This window comes from Carcharhinus amblyrhynchos, unplaced genomic scaffold (assembly GCF_965287045.1).
Source record: "Carcharhinus amblyrhynchos unplaced genomic scaffold, sCarAmb.v2.hapA chromosome_319, whole genome shotgun sequence".
In the NCBI taxonomy this organism is placed as follows: domain Eukaryota; kingdom Metazoa; phylum Chordata; class Chondrichthyes; order Carcharhiniformes; family Carcharhinidae; genus Carcharhinus; species Carcharhinus amblyrhynchos.
The window spans coordinates 147,501-162,500 of record NW_027650059.1 but is presented as its reverse complement, the minus strand read 5'-3'; the positions used below and the strand labels follow the sequence as shown (position 1 = coordinate 162,500).

Here is a 15,000-nt window from a genome sequence, read left to right as displayed (position 1 = left end):
TTAGGTGGATTGGCCATGCTAAATTGCCCCTTAGTGACCAAAGATGTATAGGTTAGGGTGGATTGGCCATGCTAAATTGCCCCTTAGTGACCAAAGATGTGCAGGTTAGGGTGGATTGGCCATGCTAAATTGCCCCTTAGTGTCCAAAGATGTGTAGGTTAGGGTGGATTGGCCATGCTAAATTGTCCCCTTAGTGTCCAAAGATGTGCAGGTTAGGGTGGATTGGCCATGCTAAATTGTCCCCTTAGTGTCCAAAGATGTGTAGGTTAGGGTGGATTGGCCATGCTAAATTGTCCCCTTAGTGTCCAAAGATGTGTAGGTTAGGGTGGATTGGCCATGCTAAATTGTCCCCTTAGTGTCCAAAGATGTGTAGGTTAGGGTGGATTGGCCATGCTAAATTGTCCCCTTAGTGTCCAAAGATGTGTAGGTTAGGGTGGATTGGCCATGCTAAATTGTCCCCTTAGTGTTTAAAGATGTGTCGGTTAGGGTGGATTGGCCATGCTAAATTGTCCCTTAGCGTCCAAAGATGTGTAGGTTAGGTGGATTGGCCATGCTAAATTGTCCCCTTAGTGTCCAAAGATGTGTAGGTTAGGGTGGATTGGCCATGCTAAATTGTCCCCTTAGTGTCCAAAGATGTGCAGGTTAGGGTGGATTGGCCGTGCTAAATTGTCCCTTAGTGTCCAAAGATGTGCGGGTTAGGTGGATTTGTCGTGGGAAGCGTGTGGCCTTGGGGGAAGGGGAGAGGGTAAGATGCTCTGTCAGAGGGTCGGGGCAGACCCCTTGGGCCGAATGGCCTCCTTCTGTACTGTGGGGGAGTGTCTGATTCTATAAGAGGAACAAATAAATGGGAATGATGGAAGAACAGTGGGGGTTTAAACAACAGGAGGAGTCACGGCAGTCACTCTTCTGCGTTGGAAATTCGAGTATGTGGCTCTGGTTCACTCCCACGTGTCTCTCTTCTTATTTCTCTCGTTCCCCTGCTCCCTCCCCCAACCCCTCGACGCTGCCGCTCCCGATCTACTTTGCCCTTTGTTTTTCCCTTTGACGTACGCCTCTCTCTTTCTCTCTCCACAAACATGGGCATGTGCGACCCACCTGTTGCCTCGCTCGCTGCCAGCGACAGGAGTTCTGATGTGATACGCTCACTGTCTCCCGGCTGTGGGCTGACAGCAGCAGACAGGCGGCCTTATATGGTGCTGGAAGCCCTGTAAATAGCTGCGCCTTTTGTTTCCTATCAGCCTTTGTTGTCATTCTGAAAACGCGCGACCTTGCCACTGGAGAAGGGCCACAGAACTCGACTGTAACCCGAACGCCACCCCAAAAGGACAGCGGCCTCCTTTAAAAGGCTGCCATTCCTTGCCCCTTATCAAAGGCATGCCGACCTTTCGCCGCCCTCCATCCCGACTTTCCTTCTGGACAGTCCTGAGGGTGCTGGTCGCTCCCAGCCGAGCGTCCGTTCTTTAACCATCAGCCAAGGGGGTGAACTTTGCCCGGTTATTCAGCTGTGGGAGGCATCAGACCAATTTGCGTTCACTGGGGAAGGTTCCTGTCAATTTCTGTCCAGTGTCCCCCCCCCCCCCCCGCTCCCCATCAAACACTCCCAGGACAGGTACAGCACAGGGTTAGATACAGAGTAAAGCTCCCTCTACACTGTCCCCCCCATCAAACACTCCCAGGACAGGTACAGCACGGGGTTAGATACAGAGTAAAGCTCCCTCTACACTGTCCCCCCCATCAAACACTCCCAGGACAGGTACAGCACGGGGTTAGATACAGAGTAAAGCTCCCTCTACACTGTCCCCATCAAACACTCCCAGGACAGGTACAGCACGGGGTTAGATATAGAGTAAAGCTCCCTCTACACTGTCCCCCCATCAAACACTCCCAGGACAGGTACAGCACGGGGTTAGATACAGAGTAAAGCTCCCTCTACACTGTCCCCCTCCATCAAACACTCCCAGGACAGGTACAGCACAGGGTTAGATACAGAGTAAAGCTCCCTCTACACTGTCCCCATCAAACACTCCCAGGACAGGTACAGCACGGGGTTAGATACAGAGTAAAGCTCCCTCTACACTGTCCCCCCATCAAACACTCCCAGGACAGGTACAGCACGGTGTTAGATACAGAGTAAAGCTCCCTCTACACTGTCCCCCCATCAAACACTCCCAGGACAGGTACAGCACGGGGTTAGATACAGAGTAAAGCTCCCTCTACACTGTCCCCCCATCAAACACTCCCAGGACAGGTACAGCACGGGGTTAGATACAGAGTAAAGCTCCCTCTACACTGTCCCCCCCATCAAACACTCCCAGGACAGGTACAGCACGGGGTTAGATACAGAGTAAAGTTCCCTCTACACTGTCCCCCCCCATCAAACACTCCCAGGACAGGGACAGCACGGGGTTAGATACAGAGTAAAGCTCCCTCTACACTGTCCCCCCCCATCAAACACTCCCCAGGACAGGTACAGCACGGGGTTAGATACAGAGTAAAGCTCCCTCTACACTGTCCCCCCCCCAATCAAACACTCCCAGGACAGGTACAGCACAGGGTTAGATACAGAGTAAAGCTCCCTCTACACTGTCCCCCCATCAAACACTCCCAGGACAGGGACAGCACAGGGTTAGATACAGAGTAAAGCTCCCTCTACACTGTCCCCCCCATCAAACACTCCCAGGACAGGTACAGCACGGGGTTAGATACAGAGTAATGACCCCTCTCTATTGATAATTCTAATCCAGAGCTATGATAATGGGACCCAGGTTCGATTCCCGGCCTTGGGTCACTGTCTGTGTGGAGTCTGCACATTCTCCCCGTGTCTGCGTGGGTTTCTTCTGGGTGCTCCGGTTTACTCCCACAGTCCCAAAGATGTACTGGTTAGGGTGCATTGAGGCAGAATTTAGCATGGCCAATGTCACCGGAGTGTGGCAACTAGGGGATTGTCACAGTAACTTCATTGCTGTGTTAATGTAAGCCTGACACTAAAAAATAAACTAACAAAACAAACAGCTTGTAACCACAGTCAGTGCGGTTGCCTTTGCTGAGGCTGTGTGAGCCACACCCTCAACTTTACAATCAAACATTTGAATCCCACGTCAGAGAGCTGAGAAGAAATATCGAGAGTGACACTCGGTGCAGGACGGAGGGAGTGCCGCACTGTCAGAGGTGCCGTCAGGAAGTTCCTGTGTGCCCAGTCAGATGGGTATAAAGCATCCCCTGGCGTTATCTATCAGAGGAGCGAGGGGAGATCACTGCCTTGTGCTTGGCTAATATTAAACACCCATCTAACACTGCTGCCATGTTGGTCTTTTACTCCCGGGCTATTTGTGGGATCTTGCTGTGCGCTGCTTGGGAGTGGCGGCATTTCCCACAATCCAACAGAGGGGGAGGCGGAGCCATCCACGTACGTGTGCTTGCATGTACATGTCCATGCGTGTGCCTGCTGTGTGTGTGTGCAAGTGTGTGCATGCACGCCTGAGTACTTGTGTGTGCATGCATGCATCTGTACATGTATGCATGCATGCATCTGTACATGTATGCATGCATCTGTACATGTATGCATCTGTACATGTATGCATGCATGCATCTGTACATGTATGCATGCACACACATATACGTACACATACGTATGCATGTCCATGCATGCCTGAGTACGTGTGTATGTGCACGTATGCGTGCGCGCGCACGCACACACACGTATACACACACGCATGCACGCACACACGTGTGCACACACACACACCTGTATGCACGCACACATGTGTACATGACATGTGAGTGTTTGTTTTAAAGTTTATTTATTAGTGACGTGAGTTGGCTAACAATAACACAGCAATGAAGTTACTGTGAAAATCCCCTGGTCCTCTACAAGATTAAACAGCTGCTGTGTTACATTCCTCGCAGAGTGCCGGGGTGGGGGGCTTTATTTTTGTCTGAATGAGGTAACCCAACAGGAATAAACCTTTCTTAACACTCTGCATGATGCCGGGCACTTGGGATTAGACAGAGACGTGACGGGTGAAGGCCAGAGCAGAGTAATACGCTCAAAGTAGACCAAGGAGTTTTTTTTTGGGAGCGGGGGTGGCGCAGAGATCGCAAAGAAAATTCCAGTCAATGGTTTTTTGGGAAGGAACGGTCCGATACGGTTCCCAGTGGGTCAGTGTGTGTGTCTTGCGGGTGACAGCGTTCCCGTGCGGCCTGCTGCCCGTGTCCCTCTAACCGGAGAAGATGGCAGATTCGGGATGGTGTCGCCGCGGGAGTCTTGGCAAGTGACTGCAGTTGAAATCTGCTCCCCACGCCCACCACCCACCCCCCCACAACTTCCGCAGCCACCCTCAAACAGCCAAGGAAAAGGTGGCCAGACCATCGATTTGGATATATATATCGGCCAGGACACTGCAATGTAGGGGCATTAGGAGGTCACTGGGACAGACCCTTAAGCCATTTGATGACAGCATGGTTCACCTGTGGGTGGCCCAGTGGGTTAGCACTGCTGCCTCACAGGGTCAGGGGCCTGGGTTCGATTCCCGGTCTCAGGTCACTGTCTGTGTGGAGGCTGCACGTTCTCCCCGTGTCTGAGTGGGTTTCCTCCGGGTGCTCCGGTTTCCTCCCAAAATCCAAAAGATGTGCAGGTTGGGTGGATTGGCCGTGCTAAATTGCCCCTTGGTGTCCAAAGATATGCAGATTAGGTGGATTGGTCGTGCTAAATTACCCCTTGGTGTCCAAAGATGTGTAGGTTAGGTGGATTGGCCATGCTAAATTGCCCCTTAGTATCCAAAGATGTGCAGGTTAGGCGGATTGGCCATGCTAAATTGTCCCTTAGTGTCCAAAGATGTGCAGGTTAGGGTGGATTGGCCCTGCTAAATTGCCCCTTAGTGTCCAAAGATGTGCAGGTTAGGTGGATTAGCCATGTTAAATTGTCCCTTAGTGTCAGGGGGATTAGCAGGGTAAATGTGTGGGGTCATGGGATACAGACTGGGTGGGATTGTTGTTGGCATTGGCTCGATGGGCTGAATGGCCACCTCCTGAACTGTAGGGATTGTAACCACCATTCCAGCACCCCAGAACATCCAGGCTCAAATGGTTAAGGTTCTGCCCCTTGTCCCCAACAGAATTTACTTTCATCCCTTCCTTTGATTCCCTCTCCCTCTTCTAAACTCCAGTGAATATAATCCTAACCCACTAAATCTCTCCTCATATGACAGACCTGCCATCCCCGGGATCAGCCTGGTAAACCCTCGCTGCGCTCCCTCGAGAGCAAGAACATCCTTCCTCAGATAAGGAGACCAAAACTGCTCACAATACTCCAGGTGTGGCCTCACCAACGCCCTGTACAATTGCAGCAAAACATCCCTATCCCTAAACTCAAACCCTCTCATCAAGAAACTACAAAGGGTCACGAACGTCGCCCATGCCATCACACAAACCAGCCTCCCATCCACTGACTCCGTCTACACTTCCCGCTGCCTCGGGGAAAAGCAGCCGGCATAATCAAGGACCCCCCCCACGCACCCCGGACATTCTCTCTTCCAGCTTCTTCCGTCGGGAAAAAGATACAAAAAGTCTGAGGTCCCGTACCGACCGACTCAAGAACAGCTTCTCCCCGCTGATGTCAGACTTTTGAATGGACCTGCCTCGCATTAAGTTGATCTTTCTCTACACCCTCGCTGTGACTGTAACACTACATTCTGCACCCTCCCCTTTCCTTCTCTGTGAACGGTATGCTTTGTCTGTATAGTGCACAAGAAACAATACTTTTCACTGTGTCCCAATACATGTGACAATAATAAATCAGATCTATGTACTCTATGAATGGTATGCTTTGTCTGTGTAGCACGCAAGAAACAATACTTTTCACTGTATCTCCCAATACATGTGACAATAATAAATCAGATTTAGAACGGAGTTGAGGAGGAACTTCTTCACTCAAAGGGTGGTGAATCTCTGGAATTCTCTGCCCGTTGAAGTGGTGGAGGCTGCCTCGCTAAATATTTTTAAGAAGCGGGTTGATGGGTTTTTGATAAGAGAGGGGATTAAGGGTTATGGGGAGAGGGCGGGAATGTGGAACTGAGCCACGACAGATCAGCCATGATCTTACTGAATGGCGGGGCAGGCTCGAAGGGCTAGATGGCCTACTCCTGCTCCTATTTCTTATGTTCTTATGTAGATCTAATCAAATCCACCAAAGGTAAGTTTATTCATTAGTGTCACAAGTAAGGCTTACATTAACACTACAATGAAGTTCCTATGAAGTTCACCTAGTTGCCACACTCTGGCGCCTGTTCGGGTCAACGAATCTTAACTAGCATGTCTTTCAGACTGTGGGAGGAAACTGGAGTAGCCGGAGTGTGCCGCAGAAGGCTGTGGAGGCCAGGTCGTTGAGTGCCTTTAAGACAGAGATAGATACTTGATTAATAAGGGGATCAGGGGGGTTTTGGGGAAAAGGTGGGAGAATGGGGGGGGATGAGAAGAATATCAGCTGTGATTGAATGGTGGGACAGACTCGATGGGCCCAATGGCCTAATTCTGCTTGTCTGTCTTATGGAGGAAACCCGGGCAGACACGGGGAGAACGTGCAGACTCCACACAGACAGTGACCCAAGCCGGGAGTCGAACCCGGGTCCCCGGCGCTGTGAGGCAGCAGTGCCAACCACCGTGCCGCCCCATTGGGGCCGAATGGCCTGTTTCTGTGCTGTGAGTTTCTAAGCTGGTAAGGGGTGGGAGGGAGAGAGAATAAAGCATGCAGTGCGGTGGACAGCTGCCCGCTCTGTTAATAGAACACAGTTGTCCACTGGACTCAAATAGAGGGGACAGCGTGACTTCCAGGCAAGCGGCCAGCCAATCATTGTCTCGGCCTGGGCAGCGTCCAACTGACAGCTCCAAGGCTGGGTTTCGGAGACGAGGGGAGGTTTCATCTGGTGCGGGAGAGAGCAGAGGGGGCCACTCTGCGACAGGACATCTGACAGACGCTCTCGGTCTCTCCGCAGCCGGACCCTCCGACCAGCCCCCCTCCTCTCTCTGCCCCCCCCCGGAGCTGCCGCCTTTGTCCTCCTTGCCGGTTGTCGAGTCGCGGACACAGAACCCAAGATGGAGGCCATCAAGAAGAAGATGCAGATGCTGAAGTTGGACAAGGAGAACGCGCTGGACAGAGCGGAACAGGCCGAGGCGGATAAGAAGGCAGCGGAGGAGAGGAGCAAGCAGGTCAGGAAGGGGCTTCACACCAAAGATCTTCGCTTCCCTCCTCACAGTTCAAGGGACGGGAGGCAATCCGTGCTGGCCGGGGGTGGCACAGTGGGTCAGCACTGCTGCCTCACAGCGCCAGGGACCCCGGTTCGATCCCCGGCTCGGGTCACTGTTTGTGCAGAGACTGCATGTTCTCCCCATGTCTGCGTGGGTTTCCACCGAGTGCCCCACTTTCCTCCCACAGTCTGAAAGATGTGCTGGTTAGGTGGATTGGCCATGCTAAATTGCCCCTTACTGTCCAAAGATGTGCAGGTTAGGGGGATTGGCCATGCTAAATTGCCCCTTACTGTCCAAAGATGTGCAGGTTAGGGGGATTGGCCATGCTAAATTGCCCCTTACTGTCCAAAGATGTGCAGGTTAGGGGGATTGGCCATGCTAAATTGCCCCTTACTGTCCAAAGATGAGCAGGTTAGGGGGATTGGCCATGCTAAATTGCCCCTTACTGTCCAAAGATGTGCAGGTTAAGGGGATTGGCCATGCTAAATTGTCCCTTAGTGTTCAAAGATGGGTTGGTTAAGTGGATTGGCCACGCTAAATTGCCCCTTAGTGTTCAAAGATATGTAGGTTAGGGTGGATTGGCCATGCTAAATTGTCCCTTAGTATCCAAAGATGTGCAGATTAGGTGGATTGGCCATGCTAAATTGCTCCTTAGTGTCCAAAGATGTGTAGTTTAGGTGGATTGGCCATGCTAAATTGCTCCTTAGTGTCCAGAGATGTGTAGTTTAGGTGGATTGGCCATGCTAAATTGTCCCTCAGTGTCCAAAGATGTGTGGGTTGGGTGGATTGGCCATGCTAACTTGCCATTAGTGTCCAAAGATGTGTAAATTAGGTGGATTGGCCATGCTAAGTCGTCCCATAGTGTCCAATGACGTGCTGTTTGGGGCACATCAACTGTGCTAAATTCTCCCTCAGTGTACTCGAGGGAGTCACCGGAGTGTGGCGACTAGGGGATTTTCACAGTAACCTCATTGCCAACTTGTGACACCAACAAACAAACTGAAATAAAACCCTGCTCTGCCCTGATGTCAGGTTCGGTGGCGAGGTTGTGTTAGTGAGGGAGGGAGCGGGAATAAAGTCAGACCCACTCCTGACTGCTGCCAGCTGTCCTGCCAGCTCATGCCAGCTGCTTCGGGCTTTCGTTTAGATGTTGGGTGGGGGGTGGGGGGAAGAGATTGTCATATGTCCCTACCTGCCAATGCAAAACAGCCCTGTGGCAAGGCGCCAAGAGGTGCCCGAACCTTTCACATTTCAAGCCAGGAGCTGTTCACAATGCCGGCAAGGTCAGTGACACGCCAGTCGACTGTGTGGGGCGTCACAGCGGAGAGCCGCACAGGTATGCATCATGAGGGTCAGCCGCCTCATGAGCGGCTGGGTCAGACAAACGCCTCCTCGGCGAACGGTCACCGCAGCCAAACATGACGTCTCTGTTGAGATCGGTCAATGCCAAACAGATTGAGGCGAGAACCCGTTCCTCCTGCGTGCAATAGCCTCTTTCCATAGAATCCCCACAGGGCTGAAGGAGGCCATTCGGCCCATCGAGCCGACACCGACCACAATCCCACCCAAGCCCCATCTCCATAACCATTTATTTACCCTGCTACTCCCCCTGACACTAAGGGGCAATTTAGCACGGCCAATCCCCTAACCTACACATCTTTGGACACTATGGGGCAATTTAGCATGGCCAATCCACCTAACCTACACATCTTTGGACACTAAGGGGCAATTTAGCATGGCCAATCCACCCTAACCTACACATCTTTGGACACTAAGGGACAATTTAGCATGGCCAATCCACCCTAACCTACACATCTTTGGACACTAAGGGACAATTTAGCATGGCCAATCCACCCTAACCTACACATCTTTGGACACTAAGGGACAATTTAGCATGGCCAATCCACCCTAACCTACACATCTTTGGACACTAAGGGACAATTTAGCACGGCCAATCCCCCTAACCTACACATCTTTGGACACTAAGGGGCAATTTAGCATGGCCAATCCACCCTAACCTACACATCTTTGGACACTAAGGGGCAATTTAGCACGGCCAATCCCCTAACCTACACATCTTTGGGCACTAAGGGGCAATTTAGCACAGCCAATCCACCTAACCTGCCCATCTTTGGACACTAAGGGGCAATTTAGCACAGCCAATCCACCTAACCTGCCCATCTTTGGACACTAAGGGGCAATTTAGCATGGCCAATCCACCTAACCCACACATCTTTCAGGTGGCACAGTGGGTTAACACTGCTGCCTCACAGCACCAGGGACCCGGCTTCGACTCCCAACTTGGGTCACTGTCTGTGTGGAGTTTGCACATTCTCCCCCATGTCTGCATGGGTTTCCTCCGGGTGTTCCAAAGATGTGTGGGTTAGGTGGATTGGCCACGCTAAATTGCCCCTTAGTGTCCAAAGCTGTACAGGTTAGGTAGATTCTGAATGCTAAATTCTCTCTCAGTGTACCAGGATGTGGCGACTAGGGGATTTTCACAGTAACTGCACTGGGGTGTTAATGTAAGCCGACTTGTGACACTGATAAATAAACTTCAAACTATCTTTTGGACTGTGGTAGGAAGCCGGAGCACCCGGAGGAAACCTACGCAGACACGGGGAGAACGTGCAAACTCCACACAGGCAGTGACCCGAGCCGGGAATTGAACCCGGGTCCCTGGTGCTGTGAGGCAGCAGTGCCAACCCCCACTTGGCAGTGAATCAAACAGTTGGAGACAATGCAGAGGCCATTGAACAGAAGGGGAGATTAGATAGGCTGAATGGCCTACTTCTGCTCCTACATCTTAGGACATGAGAGAGGAGGATTACCAGTTATGCGAAGAGGGTTAAAAGAACTGGTGAATGACAGGTTTAACAGCTCCGTAACTAATGAGGACTTTACTTGTGTGAAATAAAACTGAACTGTTTTAGGAGGGTCAGTAAAGAGAGGACACAGATTAGCAGAGCGATGGTAAACAAGAGGCAGATCAAGAGAATCTTTTAACCACAGCAAGGCACAGCCCCAGAGCGGTGTGAGGATACAACAGTAAGAGACTGCAAGAGACTGATATACCCCACCCCCCTCACTGTAACACTGATATACCCCACACCCCTCACTGTAACACTCTGATATATCCCACACCCCTCACTGCAACACTCTGATATACCCCACACCCCTCACCGTAACACTCTGATATACCCCACACCCCTCACTGTAACACTCTGATATACCCCACACCCCTCACTGTAACACTCTGATATACCCCACACCCCTCACTGTAACACTCTGATATACCCCACACCCCTCACTGTAACACTCTGATATACCCCACCCCCCTCACTGCAACACTGATATACCCCACACCCCTCACCGTAACACTCTGATATACCCCACACCCCTCACTGTCACACTCTGATATACCCCACACCCCTCACTGTGACACTCTGATGTACCCCACACCCCTCACCGCGACACTCTGATATACCCCACACCCCTCACCGTAACACTCTGATATACCCCACACCCCTCACCGTAACACTCTGATATACCCCACACCCCTCACTGTAACACTCTGATATACCCCACACCCCTCACCGTAACACTCTGATATACCCCACACCCCTCACTATAACACACTGATATACCCCACACCCCTCACTGTAACACTGATATACCCCACACCCCTTCACTGTAACACTGATCTATCCCACACCCCTCACTGTAACACTGATATACCCCACACCCCTCACTGTCACACTCTGATATACCCCACACCCCTCACTGTAACTCTGATATACCCCACACCCCTCACTGTCACACTGATATACCCCACACCACTCACTGTAACACTCTGATATACCCCACACCCTTCACTGTAACACTCTGATATACCCCACACCCCTCACTGTAACACTCTGATATACCCCACACCCCTCACTGTAACACTCTCTGATATACCCTACACCCCTCACTATAACACTGATATACATCACACCCCTCACTGTAACACTCTCTGATATACCCCACACCCCTCACTGTAACACTCTGATATACCCCACACCCCTCACTAAAACACACTGATATACCCCACACCCCTCACTGTCACACTGATATACCCCACACCCCTCACTGTAACTCTGATATACCCCACACCCCTCACTGTCACACTGATATACCCCACACCACTCACTGTAACACTCTGATATACCCCACACCCTTCACTGTAACACTCTGATATACCCCACACCCCTCACTGTAACACTCTGATATACCCCACACCCCTCACTGTAACACTCTGATATACCCCACACCCTTCACTGTAACACTCTGATATACCCCACACCCCTCACTGTAACACTCTGATATACCCCACACCCCTCACTGTAACACTCTGATATACCCCACACCCCTCACTGTGACACTCTGATATACCCTACACCCCTCACTATAACACTGATATACATCACACCCCTCACTGTAACACTCTCTGATATACCCCACACCCCTCACTGTAACACTCTGATATACCCCACACCCCTCACTAAAACACACTGATATATCCCACACCCCTCACTGTAACACTGATATACCCCACACCCCTCACTGTCACACTGATATACATCACACCCCTCACTGTAACACTCTCTGATATACCCCACACCCCTCACTAAAACACACTGATATATCCCACACCCCTCACTGTAACACTGATATACCCCACACCCCTCACTGTCACACTGATATACCCCACACCACTCACTGTAACACTCTGATATACCCCACACCCCTCACTATAACACACTGATATATCCCACACCCCTCACTGTAACACTCTGATATATCCCACACCCCTCACTGTAACACTCTGATATATCCCACACCCTTCACTGTAACACTCTGATATACCCCACACCCCTCACTATAACACACTGATATATCCCACACCCCTCACTGTAACACTCTGATATACCCCACACCCCTCACTATAACACACTGATATATCCCACACCCCTCACTGTAACACTCTGATATATCCCACACCCCTCACTGTAACACTCTGATATATCCCCCACCCCTCACTGTAACACTCTGATATACCCCACACCCCTCACTGTAACACTCTGATATACCCCACACCCCTCACTGTAACACTCTGATATACCCCACACCCCTCACTGTAACACTCTCTGATATACCCCACACCCCTCACTATAACACTGATATACCCCACACCCCTCACTGTAACACTCTGATATACCCCACACCCCTCACTGTAACACTCTGATATACCCCACACCCCTCACTATAACACTGATATACCCCACACCCCTCACTGTAACACTCTGATATACCCCACACCCCTCACTATAACACTGATATACCCCACACCCCTCACTATAACACTGATATACCCCACACCCCTCACTATAACACTGATATACCCCACACCCCTCACTGTAACGCTCTCTGATATACCCCACACCCCTCACTGTAACACTCTGATATACCCCACACCCCTCACTATAACACACTGATATATCCCACACCCCTCACTGTAACACTCTGATATATCCCACACCCCTCACTGTAACACTCTGATATACCCCACACCACTCACTGTAACACTCTGATATACCCCACACCCCTCACTATAACACACTGATATATCCCACACCCTTCACTGTAACACTCTGATATACCCCACACCCCTCACTGTAACACTCTGATATACCCCACACCCCTCACTGTAACACTGATATACCCCACACCCCTCACTATAACACTCTGATATATCCCACACCCCTCACTGTAACACTGATATACCCCACACATCTCACTAGAAAGTGCATCATTCTGAGCCACGTGGAAGATTTGGTACAAACTCTCAGATGTAGCTTCCGTTCACTTTGCTTAACTCCAGCCTTTTGTCTGGACAGCCTGCTCTCCTTGCCTCACTGTGTCTCTCTCTTTCTCTCCGTGTGAAACAGCTGGAGGATGAGTTGGCGGCCATGCAGAAGCGGCTCAAGGGGACAGAGGATGAGTTGGACAAGTATTCCGAAGCCCTGAAGGATGCCCAGGAGAAACTGGAGCTGGCGGAGAAGAAGGCCGCTGACGTGAGTGAGAATCGGGCGGGGGAGGGATGGGGAGGGGATTAGTGGGGGTGATAAGCGGGATTATGAGGGACAGGGCCTGGACGGAATGCTCTGTGGGAGAATCGGTGCAGACATGATGGGCCGAATGGCCTCCTTCTACTCTGAATGGATTCTATGATCAGTCAAGATCAGCCCCCTCCTGCGCCTAATGTTCATCCTTATTCCCCAAATGCAACAAGATCTGGACACTATCCAGGCTTGGGCTGACAAGTGGCAAGTAATGTTCGCGTCACACAAAAGCCAGACAATGACCATCACCATTAGATTCACTCTAACCAGCACCCCTTGACGTTCAATTACGTTATCATCGCTGAATCCCCCTCCCATATCAACATCCTGGGGGTTACCATTGACCATCACTGAATCCCCCCCCATTATCAACATCCTGGGGGTTACCATTGACCATCACTGAATCCCCCCACCCACTATCAACATCCTGGGGGTTACCATTGACCATCACTGAATCCCCCCACCCACTATCAACATCCTGGGGGTTACCATTGACCATCACTGAATCCCCCCCCCCACTATCAACATCCTGGGCGTTACCATTGACCATCACTGAATCCCCCCCCCCACTATCAACATCCTGGGCGTTACCATTGACCATCACTGAATCCCCCCACCCACTATCAACATCCTGGGGGTTACCATTGACCATCACTGAATCCCCCCCCACTATCAACATCCTGGGGGTTACCATTGACCATCACTGAATCCCCCCACCCACTATCAACATCCTGGGGGTTACCATTGACCATCACTGAATCCCCCCCACTATCAACATCCTGGGGGTTACCATTGACCATCACTGAATCCCCCCCCATTATCAACATCCTGGGGGTTACCATTGACCATCACTGAATCCCCCCCCCACTATCAACATCCTGGGGGTTACCACTGACCATCACTGAATCCCCCCCCCCAACTATCAACATCCTGGGGGTTACCATTGACCAGAAACTGAATTTGGGCTGGATCGAATGACTCGAGGGCACCCCAAAGCTGGCCGCCAACAATCCCCGCGGCACTTTGGGGAGCAAGATTCCCCACCCCGGTGCTCTGGCTGGTATGTACCCCTCAACCGATATCACACGTGGAAAGGTAATCCGTTATCACGTGGCTGGCTGTGGGGTCTTGCTGTGCGCAAAATGGCCGCTGAGGTTATTAAAAATATTTAAAGCAAGGAGGCAGACTACACTGGGAGAGGGGAGTGTGCAGTGGGCCCTGGGTGTGCCTGTCGCCCAAGGGAAGTGCGCAGGTACAATAGGCAGTAAATGGCAATGTTGGCCTCCATTGCAAGAGTTTTCGAGTACAGGGGCAGGGGTGTGTTGTTGCAATTATACAGGGCCTTGGGGGAGGCCACATCTAGAATATTGTGGGCAGTTTTGGTCTCCTTTTCTTCATAACGTCCCTACAGTAGCAGGAGGAGGCCATTTGGCCCATTGATTCTGCACCGACCACAATCCCACCCAGCCCCGTAGCCCAATATACTCACCCTGCTGGGCCGCCTTACACTAAGCTAAGGCCCTCCATACCAGGGCAACATCCTGGTAAATCTTTTCTGTAACCCTCTCCAAAGCCTCCACATCCTTCTGGTAGT

The 15,000-nt window shown here is 51.3% G+C and overlaps 1 protein-coding gene across 1 annotated transcript in view; it reads left to right on the top strand.

Moving 5' to 3' along the window:
- Positions 1 to 6,905: 6,905 nt before the first annotated feature.
- Positions 6,906 to 15,000, top strand: part of LOC145339083 (tropomyosin alpha-3 chain) — a 47,566-nt gene continuing 39,471 nt past the window's right edge. Inside the window, exons 1-2 of the mRNA XM_080183514.1 lie at positions 6,906 to 7,203; positions 13,233 to 13,358. Coding sequence (XP_080039640.1) covers positions 7,090 to 7,203; positions 13,233 to 13,358 — 240 coding nt within the window. The 5' untranslated portion in view covers positions 6,906 to 7,089. The remainder of the gene's footprint in view (positions 7,204 to 13,232; positions 13,359 to 15,000) is intronic.